The sequence below is a fragment of the Eucalyptus grandis genome, chromosome 10 (assembly GCF_016545825.1).
Source record: "Eucalyptus grandis isolate ANBG69807.140 chromosome 10, ASM1654582v1, whole genome shotgun sequence".
In the NCBI taxonomy this organism is placed as follows: Eukaryota; Viridiplantae; Streptophyta; class Magnoliopsida; order Myrtales; family Myrtaceae; genus Eucalyptus; species Eucalyptus grandis.
Window position 1 is genome coordinate 22,397,875 of NC_052621.1, and position 13,272 is coordinate 22,411,146.

Consider the following 13,272-nt stretch of genomic DNA (forward strand, 5'->3'; position numbering starts at 1 on the left):
TCCACGAGCTCTGCAAATCCGGAAGAGAGAGAGAGGGGATGAGAAGAGGAAAGATTCGAGAGTTCCTCAGCATCGACGATCGAAGCAAAAAGAGGAGGGGAATTACTCGATGGAGAGAGAGAGAGAGAGAGAGAGAGAGAGGGACCGAAATGGAATGAATATGATCCGAGGAGAAGCGCATGAAAGATGCCGCCGTCGACGTCGCGGGAGGGCTAGGGTTCTGCTGCAACTGCATCGAACTCCATTGATGACTCCACAGAAAATACGAACGCAGAGAGAGAGAGAGAGAGAGAGAGAGAGTCGGAGCGAAGAGAATGAAGCGAAGCACCGGAGCTTCTACGCGGGAAATTGTGCAAAGTAGGACTTTGACCCGACCCGACCGACCTAACCTAACAACTCGAGTTTTTTATAATGAAAAGTGCCATGATAAATTATTTGATTTCGTTATTAAATACGCCCCACTTATCAAAACATGCATCCACATGTCATAATAATTAGTATGTTGATTTTAATTTTAGCTTTTTCAGTATAGTTCAATTACTCAATTATTCTTTCGATGCATTTCAACTGTTAAAAGTAATACTTTTGCATTATAAAATTTTCTTTATTAGTACGTTGTAATATTAGTTGCATCTGTAATCAATAATTTATTGTTATGGACAATAATCTGTCCAAAGATTTGGTGATATGAGAATGCCAACCCGTAATTTAACTTCATATTATTGGAACTATCCTCAAACGTAATGATTTTGCTGTGAGTTCTTCTAAATAGCAACTAGTAGCCCTACTTGCAGAATTCTTTTTGCTCAAAATAGTAATTCCCTTTATATGAAGTAATTTACCTTCAAAGTATGTTTTGCTACATGGGTAATTAATTTACCTTGACTGGTCATAATATACCTGAATTTTCTATAATTTCAAGAAATCTTTGACATATTTGGCCATAAATTTTGGTAACCTAAAAAATGCTAAAACCTAGTAATTAATCGAAAATGGTCGTAATTATTATCAACAATTGCAATAGTGATTTGCCTGCAGGTTCTGGAAAATGACAATTGGTAACATGTCCTTTGAGGCAAATAATTTTTCTGAAGTGTAGTTATTTACCTAATTTGAAAGTAGTATAGTTTGCTTATTTGGTTGGTAAGCTTCCTTTGCGGGCCGTAATTTTCTAGAATTCATCCTAATTTGAGTGTACCTATAGCTGGTAATTGGATAAAGACAATTGTTCTGGTGAGGAATGCTGTCATATAATTAACCTGAAAATATATAGGGACTCCTTCTGGACAGCCTGAGTGCTGGATGGACCTTTTATAGCAGGCAAAAGTGCAACTTTATCCGCCTAAGGGAACACCAATCTCATTTATTATAGCCAGTCACACCAACAGAAAGAGAAGACTACAATCCCACATCCCATTGATAAAATGGTACAGAGACTACCTTTATTAGGCAAGGCAGGCAGAAAGCCTGCCCTTACCTAGCTTATTAGCTAAGCCTATTTCTATCAGCAACACTAATGCCGCCATGTCTTTGGCCATATCTGAGCTATTCCTACCTAGCTGTAATGAAAAAGGCAAGCAAGCACTTTCCCAATCAACAGAAAGAAAGGGACTGGTTTTTGGCTTTTCTAGTTCAGCTGCACTTGGGAGTCATAAACAGCACCAGCTTTCCAGTCAGCAGGGAGGGCGCGCTTTGGCTGCACCCAAGACCCACCCACTCGGAACCTCAGGTACAAATCGCCTCTTGGCGGAGTTTGCGTGTCGAACACTGCTCCGTACACTCGGCGCATCCGGTTCCACCCTTGATAGTCATCCTGAATCGAAATTACGAGAAAGCAAGGTCATTGTCTTGTTGAGTAGTGGTCTCTTGTTCGTGTTTATGTCGATTTATGGTTTAATTTGATTCTACTTGAAACCAAATTGTAGCAAACTCATGGGATAATGGATGACTGAATACCTGCCAATACTCCGCAGCTGTGACGTCATTTGTGCCGCCGACGTATAAAAGGATGATAGCTAAGTAAGAAGGGTTTCTGCTGTGTTCATTGACGCTGACAAGGAGGTTTTGGCCGGGGTATCGGCACGGAACCCTTCTGAATTCGACCTCAACCACGCCGTAGGCAAACAGCTGCTTGGTTTGGTAGTCGTCCGGTTTTGCCATCTTCGCATAAGATCTGGTGCTCAGGATGAAGTCCGTCCTGTCTCCTTCTCCATAGTCCGTCACCACCACGTACGCTCCTTCGCCCGTGCACTGCGGTTCCGTGCACCTCACCTATACTTAAAACAAACAAAATTAGACTAATGAAAAAGTTAAAAAGAGTCATCATCTATATATGTGCAGTCTATATGAAGTTAAAACCTGATAGCAGGCACCACATCCAGATCCATTTCTGTATAGCCTCGAAACTCCAGTCACATAGCCATCGATGGTCCTGCCATACTCACCGTACCCACAAGCTCCAGCTGCCATGAACATTGCACTCATTAGATCTTCTCTAGCAAAAATTGTTCTGTTTCAAGTGTTTGGTTTGGGCGTAATGAAATGGAGCGGTTCAAAGAGTGCATGTGAACAACCAAGCCTTCAAGTACCGAGTGAGATATGCTACTACACAGATCTTCTCATGTTATATTGCGCTCTACCGAGTATCAAGGGAAAGAGTGCATACCCGCAAAAAGTTATTCATGATGTAATGGAGCATGCCACATGACCATAAACATAGTTAAAGAAGTTAATTGAAAGACAAGAAACGTTGTTTTGTGTACTTTTCATGACACGATACTATTTTAGCGACTAGTGCTCTACTAGCTTCACACTAATGTGTGAACATAATTTATGTGCAGCGCTTGTGTGGTGCGGTGGCTGATGCAAGTTTTGTTTCTATCACAAGAGACGGAGCGTGCACATACTTGGAGTCCCATAGCAGTAAGGACTGCCATAGTAAGTAGCTCTCGATGGTGTAAATGGATCTTGACAGTGACAAAGTGCTGGCAAGAGCACCAGGATACAAAGAAGACAACTATAGTTCATTGCAGATTTCATGTCTCACTCAATGTACTGATCCTAATGCAAGACAAGTAAACTCAAGCCTAGAGGACTCGACTAGAGAGAGGGAAATGGACAAGGTGGTCTTGAGATGAGAAACATTCATAGCCAAGATCCCATATTTATAGCTGAGATCCTGAGGGTCAGGTTCTTGAGGAACCCCCCACCATTTTTCCCTCCACTTGTGAGCAGATAGTACAGAACCCAAGGGAGACTTGAGCTTGTAGAATTAGAATACATTGGATAAGTACGTGCCGACCTTCCGTGGACCCATTCACTAAGATATTTCATCATCACATAAGCTATAATTGCAAGGCTTATTAATTTTTTTTTTGGTAAAAGTAAAAAAAAATTGGACCATTTCTCGATTTGTGCGTGTCATCCTTGCGCAGGGGCCATGCTAATCTTCTCTGTATTGTTCCAATTTTATTGGAATTAGTCTAGCATGCTATGACTCACAACGCATTGCGCTTTGACATTCACAGAAAATTGACCTTCTAGTTAAACGAAGAAATCCTGAACTTATCCGTAATACTAGTATTTCCAATCTCTTCATCTCGGATAGATTTTGATCGCTTTTCATTCGCTTCTCATGTGAGTATGAAGCTATTCTCAGAATGGGGCACTCATTTATAGTTCTTCGATCTCGTAATATTACATATTGAGTAGTAAGTTTGTAATCGTCTTTATAATGAAAAATGTTTATTGGGGGCCAAATTCCTATTGGAAGTATCCAAGAAATTCAGTTGAGTTCATTGCAAACAGTAACTCCACTGAGACATGAGGGTTTTGATCTCAAGAAAGATTTTCATCTCTTTTCATTAGCTTGAAATACTTCTCTTTGTCATGCAGTGATTTCGCTTCCCCTGTAAGTATGAAGCTATTATCAAAACGGGCATTCATTTATAATTCTTTGATCTCGTAATATTACATATTGAGTAGTAAGTTGTTTACAATCATCTTTATAGTGACAAATGTTTATCGGACGCCAAATTGCTATTGGAAGTATCCAAGAAATTCAGTCGGGTTCATCACAAATAGTAATGCTTTTGAGACATAAGGATCATGCAACTACAAAACAGCTTTCTAGATATCTAATTTAAATTAAAACCTAATAGCTAGAAGCACTCACAACATAAAAAAACCACTTAGTTGCTGAGCAAGACTCTCTTGCTACTTAAATCTGAATTGATTTGCTGAAGTGGAAGCAAAACTTTGAACTATCAACGACTGGGCATTGCCGACAAGTCATCACTTGGTTGAGTCATCGTTTGGTTGCAGCGCACTTAAAAAGTCTAGAATACTAGGTAACCTCCGGTTCCTTTTTCACTACGGATCAATAAAGCAAATTGGTTTTTTGACACGACGTTTCCCTATTTTGAGCAGCATTCCGAGTGACGCAATATGCACGGAAAACAGGTAGGACCATTTACGTGTTCAGCTCCCATGTTCAGGCGTATAAAAGATTAGATGCTTCTCCTCCTTCCACAAAGTTCGATCGATCGAGAGAGAGTATTGAACATCTGTTCCGTTTCATTTTCATCAGATTTGCGGTGTTTATTATAGGAGGCATAAAATTAATTCACGCTACAAATGTGGAACACGCTGAGATTCAGTAGTTGATGATTTATGGTAGAAAAAACCATGCGAAGAATCACGCTAAGTGTAGGCTAACTTTTTACATTGGAACCAAGTCACCGTGCAACCTGTAAAATCGGATTTGCTATTTGGAAACATGGCTTGATTCCTATATAGTCATGAACGGAAGCATCAACCGACTAAAAACCACATCATTATTCAAATAGTACATTAACAAGCTCTTCCTACTTATTGTTTCAACTGTTGACAAATCAAATTAAGAAAGAGACAATGATGCTGCCTATGCAACTACACGAGATAGACCTTACAGATGTGAAAATACATGTATAATGGCATTCCAGCAATAAATCCAATACTTTGAGCGCTAGAGTCTCATTCCCACTTCATAGCTGACACCTAGGCTTTCTGATGTTGATGGGAATTACACGTCAGAACCTTTATTGACAGTGTCACCTGCATTTTTTCAAACGAACAGCTCAGTGGATTTTGTAAGTGACCGACCTCTTGAGCTAAAAAGCCAATTCTTTTCAGTCATTTCATTTCAATCATATATTTACTTGCTAATGCAAATATCTACTGAAAAGCATTGGATGCATTATACCGACTATCTGTAATATCCCAAAAGATACCACTCTTAGATGGGTGGGTCCTCAGCACTTCAAAATGCAACAGGGAACACACTGCTAATGTCTCATCAGCCTAGATGCAAGACCTACCAACTAGCAAGGCCTTTCCCCAGCCTCTCTAATTTCAGGAAGAACAATCATGACAACAAATCAGATGAGGGAAAGGAATGTCATTGTCGAACCAGAAGGTGGTGCCACCACTCTTTCCAGATGTCAAGTCACTGGAGTTTTGCAAAAGCAAAAGAGCAAAAATGGGGCAACACTAAGCAAAAATGGGGCAACAATGGGGCAACACTAAGCAAAAATGGGGCGACACTAGGGTGGTATGTCCATGAAAAGGATTAGCATATCCTTCTCCTTGCTAGAACCTCCTGGACACTGAACTAAGAGGAACAACCCATTGACAAAATTTGGATAACAGAAGAAGACTTAAGAGAAAATGTTCAATAGGAGCATATGATCCCAAAGTTGAAGCTTTGCTCACACCCAATTCTCGCCAGTTGCTGTCTTCATTTTGTATTGCACATTTTCCTTTCATTCTTATTATAACAAGCATACTCTCTAACAACAAATTAGTTGTGCACTCTGCTGAATATACAAAGTGGGTATATGTAAAAATTTTGACAGAAAAATTTACATGTTGAAGAATATCTTACTCATTCTTTACCTGAATCCCCTGTATAAATAGCAATTTCATTCTCCAGCATCATTATCATATAAGTTGCGCTTTTTTCAGGTCAGATACAACTCCATGATCTTCACTGCTCCTCTCATTGTATAGCACCTGTGAGGTAACCATACTAAGCACACCATGAAATCAAGCAAATTCAAGTAGACAACACAGTGGGCATACCTTGTCTATGATACCATACTCAACCGCTTCACTAGGACTAAAATATTTAGGTCGTCGGATGTCAGCTTCAATTTCCTCTGGTGTTTTCCCAATATGCTTCGCATAGAGTTTAACCTTCACAAATTGTTAGCAGGAAGTTGTTCCCACTTCAGTGTCTCGAAGAAGCATCACAAGACTCAAAAAGTAAATTCTTTTGTTTGCTCAATTCACTTTGTTCATTCCTTTATATGTACATAGTTGCCAGTTTCTACAAGATAGGCCCCTACCCTGTGGATGGTAATTAAAACAGGCTCTTCTATCTGTATTGGAATTGGAACTCATTGAGAACATCATTCCAACACAATGATCTAATGAGAACAACACTAAACACACACTCGTAGAACCCTGCAAAGATCGACCCTCTACTAGTACCACATTTCAGGTAACATGATGAAGCAAAGAGGCAAACCAAAAAGAGCCAGGATGACAAAGAAATGAGTAACAATATTCTCTTGATCTGTAAAGTTTTCAATTTGTTAAACAAACACTGGAAGACTTTCTCTGAAGCTTTGCAGATCACTTTCAATTTAGGGTGAATCCAATCCGAAGGACCTCTTGCTTTGATTAACTTAAAAAAGATGGACATGAAAACTTCAAAGAGCAAATGACCATGATTTGCTGAGCTTATGCGAGCTCAGCTTACTCTGATTTTGAATTCAAGTGCATAGATTAGATCATGTCATCCACCAGAATAGTAATCTCATGCCTATAGAAGACAAATCTCACAAATATCTCAAACCAACAAAGTGATTTATCTTACCAACTCTGCCTTGACATTCTTCACTTCTTTCCTGGCAAGATCGATATCTGTTGCTTGACCTTGAAATCTTGCAATTGGCTAGCAATTCACAGACAGAAGATACACAGAATTATTAGAATTCAAGCAAGCTGCCTAAGTTGATCCCTGACGGAATGTAGACTCAGAAAAGGCCACGAAATAAAAGGTATAAATAACTTAGGAACTTCAATGGTGCAGGAAAAACCTGCTTCATCATGATTGTCGAAGATGGCAAAGCAGAACGGTTCCCCTTGCACCAGCTGCTAAAAGTAAGGCAGCTTCTCCCATGCATTACCAACACACAGAGTAAAAATCGGTGGCTTGACATACCTGCATTGGATAACCACTATGTCATGAAAGAAACTCACAATAACAACATTTGGAGAGCAGATTGAGGAACATAGAGAGCTGCGAGCTTAAGCTAATAAGATACATGCACATATAAGAAGCAATTCCCATCAAATGCCTACATTCATGAGATTATAGAAATTTATTTTGCATCAAACAATTAAGATGATGAGAATAATTTATAACTATAAAAGTGTTTTTGATCTAATAGGCTTCCACATAGATGAAAAGTTCAAAGCAGCGCCACTAAGATTTTTATAAATGACGGTGGTTGATTAAATTTACGTCGAGAAAACTAACAAAAGCCTAATAAGTAATCCTTGTTAACAATATGAGAAACTTAGAAATTCAAAAGAAAAGAAAAAAGCCGAAATTGGACAGATTGAAACCTCATGACATCATAAATAGCAAAAGCCTCAGTCTCATAACCCAGCTTCTCACCGCCCTGGAAAAGGCAATAAGTTTCATTAGATGCAGAATAATCATAAAGAAAGGAAAAGAAGTATAGACATATATTTTCATTCTAAACAAAAGGGATGGCACAAGATCGAAGACCTTCTAATAACTGGGGCATATAGAAAGAAATCCACAAAAATGTGATTCCTTGAGAAGGGAGAAATCTAGTAGTCACAAAAGTCATGCATTGCTTATTTTTGTGATACCAGTACATTAATAACGGTGAGTACAAGCAGGCGGACATATTCCCTCTTGTTCACATGAAGAGCTATTGCTTGATATAAATATTTAGGTTAACTCCTTAAGACTCCGGAGAAGATTTCAGGATTAAAATATATATACATCAAGCATCTAATCATTTGAGAGAAGATACAACCCGTACAAACTTAACAAGATAAAGTATATTTGACCTTTGTCGTGCCAGTGGAATTTATGTACAGGTAGATAGGCTTTTCGGCATCTTCATATTGTAGATAAAGAAATTCTGCAAGTATCAACTCTGTCACAGAGGGAACAAGAGACATGCCCAAGTAAACTATACGGTTCTTGTAAAGGTAAGATGCCAAGTCTGAGGAGGCTGCTCCCATGCACTTCCCCGGGAGAAAGGAATAACCTGCATGCAAATGAGGAATTAACAACTGAAAAGTCCATCATGGAGTAAGAGATAGCAATGAAAGAACAAGTATCCAAAGTGAAACACCAACAACCCATCAGCAAGCCCCTATCACACTAAATGGGATATATAGAGATAAACACCGAAATCTGAAATTACAACAAACATGTGGAAAATGGTCAGCCTCTTTATATGAAATCTTTAATCCAATTGAATACTCCTTCCAAAGACAAAAGCAAAAGATCTCGCATCCAATATCATATACGTGGGATGAATTTTTAACATAACCTTGTGTACACTGATAACTCACGGAACACTTTCTTAACCTCAAAGACAACGGTTAATGCAAGCAACTTACCTCATCCCACCCAAAGATTAAATGGAGAAAACTTCACTATCAGAAGCCAGTGACTCTCAAGAGCGGAACTAAGACGTCTATGTACGAATATTCGGGAGTTCTTGAATCTAACCCTAGCCCATAATCAGAGCCTAAGAGGCGGCAATGATCGATTTCCAATGACGGCAGGAACTATTTTTCGAATCCGCAGGAGCTATTTTAACCAAAATTAACCTTAAAAATATCATCTTTCACTTCACCAAAGAAGTTCCCATAGCGCGTCGGAAGATGGTCTCATCAGCAAAACTCACACTTCACAACTACGCTCATCAACCAAGCTTTTCATCTCCTACATTATCTCAATCAGGCCGAAACAGAAACGTCAAACAAGCATCTAAACGAATCTCGCGCCACCGTCGAGCACAATCATCCAATTGAAGACGGCGAAGGCGGCGGGTCGGAGGAGTACCATGGTGACGACGCCCCGTTTGCCTCTGGACCTGGGATTGGAAGCCGGAGAGAGGACTTGGGCCGGAGTTTGGCGCCGGAGAACTCGCCGGAGATGCTGCCGGCGGCGGCGGAGGAGGAGGGGAGGAAGCCGGTGGAGAGAGAAACTCTGGCGGCGGGAGAAACCGAGGTCTTGCGAGTCCTTGACGAAGTGGAAGAAGCCGCCGGCGATAACATGCGCCGGTGGAGCGAAGCTCGAAGACGCGGTGGCTACTTCCATTGCAGACAGCTCTTTCTCTCGAAGTGGCGGAGGGAGAGAAGGAGGGAGAGAGAGAGGATATCGGCGATTCGGAGCCCCGAAGTTCGCTATTCGGGTCATGATCCGACCCCGGAGAGGTTGTGTTTTGGGCCGGGTAAGGCCTTTAGTGGAGATGGCGAGACAAGAGGAGGCCCAACATTTTTTCTTCTTCTGGAAAGTAAGACTTTGGTTGTACTGGCGATTGGAATCAAATAAGGATCACCATCTGTCACTCAATGGTAACCAAATTTTCTTAATACAATTCCGTCCATCGATCAAAATGGAATAGAGAGTATCTAACTGCAAATTTGGAAGTTAATGGGTATATAAGAAGACCAACGTGTCGACAAACAAGCAAGAGATAAGACGTAGAATCTAAAATTCTAAAATTTAAGCATATGTTGATCATACACTTGTTTTTCAAAGCCAAACTTTTGTGATCACGGAAAAATATAGAAAGAGTGATTTAGTAAGATAATATAATCCATTACCGAGTGTTTATAGTCAAAGTTATATAATTTCTTGTTTATAATTTAATGGAATCTAGCCAATAAGTTGACATCGCGAAAAGGTAAGACGTAAGCTTGACTTAAATCGAATAATTATAAATCTTGTGTGCAACTTCTTTTTGCCCTAATATCTCATTATCTATTGTTATAGTCTATTGCGCACTCATGTTTTCTCTTAAGATATGTTCTATTACTTAATAAAATATGATACCTAATCGGACTTTTACCTTGACATGTTCTATTCGCATTAATTTATCAAGATTTTACATTATCACTCAATCACCTTCTCTAGGTGATTGGTGCTAACCACATCAAGAAGCACACGAAATTGACAAACACAACACAAGAAGGTCATAGCTTAATCTGGCCAAGAATAACATTCAATACGCGACACCAAGCCATGTGATTTGCGAAAATTGAAAAGGACAAGTACATTGCACCGGAATTGAAAATTGAAAAAAGACCACAAAATCAGTTTACAAGAGCTTTTTGAGTAATAATATGATTACAGATCCTTTCACAACTTGAGCCCGCTACCTTCCAAGCTAGAGTACAAAAAACTGCAGAGAAGAAGCACTGTCCTATGAGAGGCTGAGGATTGCTGTCTGCTCAAAACTCATCGCAGTTTTCCATGCCATGTCCTCTCGCTCTTCCCTTTCCTCTCCTTCTTCTTCGTCTTCTGTCTATCTCCTTGTTCCTGAGACTGTAAGGAAAGCAGCAGAGCCACCAGAAGAAGAGCAGCGCCGCCCAAGATGTCCATTTCCATGGCCTTGTTCTCCCCTCCCGCGCCCAACCTCAGGACCCTCCTCTCCTCCCCTCGCTCCCTCCCCAAACCCCGCCTCACCCACAAGCCCTCTCTCTCCCTCATGCCCAAAGCGCCCGCCTTTTCGCCGTCAACGCTTCCTCCGACAATGGGGCCGGGGCCGTCCCGTCGTCGGCCGTGGCCGTGGAGGAGCAGGGGAGCCCAAGGTGGCGGTGGAGCCGGCGAAGGAGCCGGAGAGAGAAAATGGGTCCGTGGCCTCTGCTTCTGAGGAGGGAGCTGTGGCTGTCGCCAAGTTTAATGACTCGAGATGGGTTGGTGGGACTTGGAATTTGAAGCAGTTTCAGAAGGATGGCTCGACTGATTGGGATGCTGTCATCGATGCTGGTGGGTGGATCGGTCCTTTCCTTTTGGCTGTATTTCCTTAAATTTGTCTGATTTGATATGATTATGCCGAGTCTGTCGGGCTGATGTCTGGAGTATGTTGAGCGAGTGACCCACTAGTTCAAATGGCTCGAAAGGTTTGTGTTACTTGGAGGGAGTGAGGATGTGGTTAAGTTGAATTAGTGATTGAGCAAGTAGGTTGGTTTTTCAGGTTAATGCTTAGTCTCAAGAAGTGAGTAATAACTCAGACATGCATGGTGCATCTCTGTGAATTGGAATGTTTGCTTTGTTACTCTATTTCATGAGCTTGAGATTTCAGGGGAAAAAATAGCTTTGCCATATAGGTTGCAGCTGTAGGAAATAGCAGTCTTGAAATTCAGTGGTGCTAGACTTTATTCTTCAAATTTATGACTGTTAAATAACGGCTACCACATGTTATCTTGAAGTTTGTCAAATTGCAAAGCAGGCTAAAGTTGAAAGGCTTCAAATTTGCTAATCTCCTGATAAGTGGCAGAAAATGTGAACTTTGCACATTCTGAATCTCTGATGGGTGCTTTTTTTTCCCCCACTCTTGTTAACGTGGCCCATGGAAACATCTGCTACATCATATTTCTTGCTAAAGCCCCTATTTTAACAGAGTAACAGCATGGACAATGCTCAGCATCTTTATCTTACTTTGAGATTGTAGAAACTTTCTTATTTGCTGATGGTGCACTTAGATATGGGTTGAGGAACTAATAAATACTCATATCAAAGAGCGAACAAACTTGTGCCTACTTCAGTTCACTATGAAAATCCAGCCAACATGTTTTATTCAGTATTATGAACGAAGATTACTGGCAAGGACACAAACCTCTGGGATCCACGAGGATTATCTTCTCCAAAAAATAGTCTTATACCACAAAACTTTGTTCCTCAGCAATTAATGCAGTAGCTCTTTTGTAATCCCTCAGGTTAAGATGTAGGCTAAAGGAGACCATCGTCTGCACTGTTTTTTGTGGTAACTGGTCATAGAGGCAAGCTAGAGTTTCCTGTCTATTAAACAAGCTTTGTTCTGTATGATTCCCTCAGTAAGGTAGACTTGTTATTTTGACCTAACACTTCAGTACTCCATGGAGATGAAGCTGTATCATGCATCGTCCTTGTCATTTCTATTCGCTAGACTCTGTGATGTTTGGTGACCATCTGAACAAGCTTTGTAGAATATATCACTTAATCCAGTTGTTCGTAGTTATTATATTGTATTGAATCTCTCATTTTTCTGAATGGTTGTTGTGTATACTTTCAGAGGTTAGGAGGAGAAAATGGCTTGAAGACAACCCCGAGTCATCCAGTAATGATGACCCTGTAGTTTTCGACACCTCTATCATTCCATGGTGGGCTTGGATGAAGAGGTTCCATCTCCCCGAGGCTGAACTACTCAATGGCATGTTCCTGATCTTTTTAGAAATGCGCTATATGGACCCCATCTGCTTATGTTAAACAAGCTCATTCTTTCATTTCTAATCCTTTTGTACAGGTCGGGCAGCAATGATAGGATTCTTCATGGCTTATTTGGTGGATAGCTTGACCGAGTCGGCCTGGTTGACCAAATGGGAAACTTCTTTGTAAGACTCTATTATTCATAGCTGTAGTAGGAGTTCTGGTAATAAGAAAGAACGAGGACGTCGAGACCATAAAGAAGCTTATTGAGGAAACGACCTTCTATGACAAGCAATGGCAAGCTACATGGCAGGATGATAATTCTGGCAGTTCAAAGAATGGCTAGTGAAAAAATCCATGGTTGTTACCAGGAGAGCGTCTCAAGATGACTTGGCATTTTTGCGGTAGAATGTTTTTACCATCTATTGCGTGTTTGAATATGTTACAGTATAACATTCGGAACCGATGTATCTTTTTGGGGGAAGAAGGCGTTATAAGCAATTTAGTGGCAATTTCTAGTTCCTGTTTACAGCTGGTTTTAAATCATAAACACCGTGACTAAGTAGCACATCCTCTTTCTTGTGGTGAAAACTGTCTTTGGTGGAGATTACTCAGTCTTGCATCTCTTGATCAGCAACTTTATTTACACTGGAAGAGTTTGATCCTATGCAGAAGGCATCAAACATCTAAGGCAGGTAGCACTACTATGAATCTGAGTGGAAGAATGACAACCCGTAAAGTGAAGTGAGGATTATTTGAAA

General features: G+C 40.6%; 2 protein-coding genes, 1 non-coding gene and 1 pseudogene across 3 annotated transcripts; 1 reads left to right on the plus strand and 3 right to left on the minus strand.

The window, feature by feature from the left end:
• Positions 1-1,341: 1,341 nt before the first annotated feature.
• LOC120289049 (expansin-like B1) lies at positions 1,342-3,103 on the minus strand. The gene is made up of 4 exons (XM_039303506.1): positions 2,907-3,103; positions 2,359-2,462; positions 1,957-2,271; positions 1,342-1,813 (listed from the first exon to the last, which is right to left on the minus strand). The coding sequence occupies exons 1-4, from the start codon at positions 3,037-3,039 to the stop codon at positions 1,628-1,630; spliced, it is 738 nt and encodes a 245-aa protein (XP_039159440.1). The 5' UTR covers positions 3,040-3,103; the 3' UTR covers positions 1,342-1,627.
• A 285-nt stretch (positions 3,104-3,388) lies between these two features.
• Positions 3,389-3,494, minus strand: LOC120289290. The gene has a single exon (XR_005547214.1). It is a non-coding gene; the product is annotated as a U6 spliceosomal RNA (small nuclear RNA).
• A 1,328-nt stretch (positions 3,495-4,822) lies between these two features.
• Positions 4,823-9,390, minus strand: LOC104443619 (ATP-dependent Clp protease proteolytic subunit-related protein 4, chloroplastic). Its single transcript, XM_010057112.3, is given in 12 exon segments — positions 4,823-5,094; positions 5,935-6,051; positions 6,121-6,234; positions 6,920-6,997; positions 7,143-7,192; positions 7,195-7,221; positions 7,224-7,267; positions 7,675-7,730; positions 8,152-8,312; positions 8,315-8,354; positions 9,161-9,222; positions 9,225-9,390. Coding segments are annotated over 11 exon segments (855 nt in total). The 5' UTR covers positions 9,376-9,390; the 3' UTR covers positions 4,823-5,094; positions 5,935-5,979.
• A 1,264-nt stretch (positions 9,391-10,654) lies between these two features.
• Positions 10,655-13,102, plus strand: LOC120288975 (annotated as a pseudogene).
• The last annotated feature ends 170 nt before the right edge of the window (positions 13,103-13,272 follow it).